The 1,273-nt window shown below is 52.5% G+C and overlaps 1 protein-coding gene across 10 annotated transcripts in view; it reads left to right on the top strand.

Annotated features, from left to right (window-relative positions):
• The window catches only part of USP28 (ubiquitin specific peptidase 28), a 36,738-nt gene that overhangs the window by 10,599 nt on the left and 24,866 nt on the right, over nt 1-1,273 (top strand). For 7 of the 10 annotated variants that reach the window (XM_014949584.1, XM_014949583.1, XM_014949582.1 and 4 more), the window contains 2 exons: nt 137-209; nt 795-850. In XM_014949584.1, the coding sequence (XP_014805070.1) occupies nt 137-209; nt 795-850 (129 nt within the window). The remainder of the gene's footprint in view (nt 1-136; nt 210-794; nt 851-1,273) is intronic. The other 3 variants (XM_014949585.1, XM_014949578.1, XM_014949579.1) reach the window with 1 other exon arrangement.

The raw sequence follows: 1,273 nt of genomic DNA, 5'->3' as shown, positions 1-1,273 counted from the left end.
TTTTTTTTGTTTTGTTTTGTTTTGTTTTTTTGTGGTTGGACTCGATGATCTCTGAGGTCCCTTCCAACCACTACAATTCTGTGGATGGGGGGTGGCAGTGGCATCATCCAACCCTTCCCCCCCCTCCCTCCCACAGCGCTCGGGGACCCCAAGGCCACCATCGAGGCCACCATCGGTGCCCTGGGGGGGATAAAGGCACCTCAGCCATCGTGAGTGACACACATTTGGTGACATGGAAGGACATTTTTCTCGCCGCCCCCATGGGCAGGTGGGGCTGAGCCACGCTGTCCCATCCCCACCACGGGGTCCCGCTCTCCAATGACATCGGAGTCCCCCCGCAGCTCCCACCGCCCCGGCCCCTGTTTGGGGCATCTCCACTTGTGGCCGGGGTGTGTTTTCTGGAGGGAAAGGTGAGATCTGGGCTGTGTCTGCAGGAGGGAGCCAAGGGAAGGGCGCTCGCTGTCCTTTGCCTCAGCGCACCCAGAAAATGCCCAATTTCTGCCAATTTGTCCCAGAGCCCAGGGGCTGGGCCAGGCAGTGAGCAGGGGCTGGTCCCCTCTGTTCTTATGAACCATTTCCTCATGGTTTTACCCCAGGATGTGCAGGCCCCAGCTTTGGGGTTTGGTGGCTGCTGGGGTTGGAGTCATTAAAATAACTATATATTAGCAGTTCTGCACAGAAAAGGGGGCTGGGAGGGTCTCCACAAAGCCAGGGCACCCAGCATTGGAACAGGCACCCGTTTATACATCATAAATTAGTGTAATTAACACAGTCACTGTTTATCAATGTTTTAGTGGTGCTCATAACTCGTCCTCTTGGTGTGGAACGTCCTCGTCTTCGTCAACGAAAGGTACGATGTCGCTTAATTGTACGGCCCAGCGCAAGGGGTGGGGGTCTCCAGGCAGAGGGGGGCACCCTCACTTTGGGAGGAGGGGATTATTTATTATAATTATTATTATATTATATTATATATTCTATATCTCATGTTGTAATTAGTCACATTCCCCTCAGGGACACGTTTCAGGGTCCAGCAGGTTTCCTGGGCACCCACCCCCTGCGGTTCCCGTGCTCGGTTTTGGGTCCAGTTGCTCCCTCTGCCCCATTCTCATCAGGACTCATTAACCCAAATTATTTCCAGTTCCTTCACAGAGGTTTCCCTGTCGGGGTGGGGCGGCCTGGACCCAAAACGGGGTTGTAAAATGTCCTTTTTTATTATTTTTTTAATAATTCTATATTTTGTTGAATTTTTCAATCTATAAAGAGGGGTGCTGGG

This window comes from Calidris pugnax, unplaced genomic scaffold (assembly GCF_001431845.1).
Source record: "Calidris pugnax isolate Ruff unplaced genomic scaffold, ASM143184v1 scaffold180, whole genome shotgun sequence".
NCBI classification, from domain to species: Eukaryota; Metazoa; Chordata; class Aves; order Charadriiformes; family Scolopacidae; genus Calidris; species Calidris pugnax.
The sequence above is the reverse complement of the archived record's forward strand: the minus strand, read 5'-3'. Positions and strand labels throughout refer to the sequence as shown.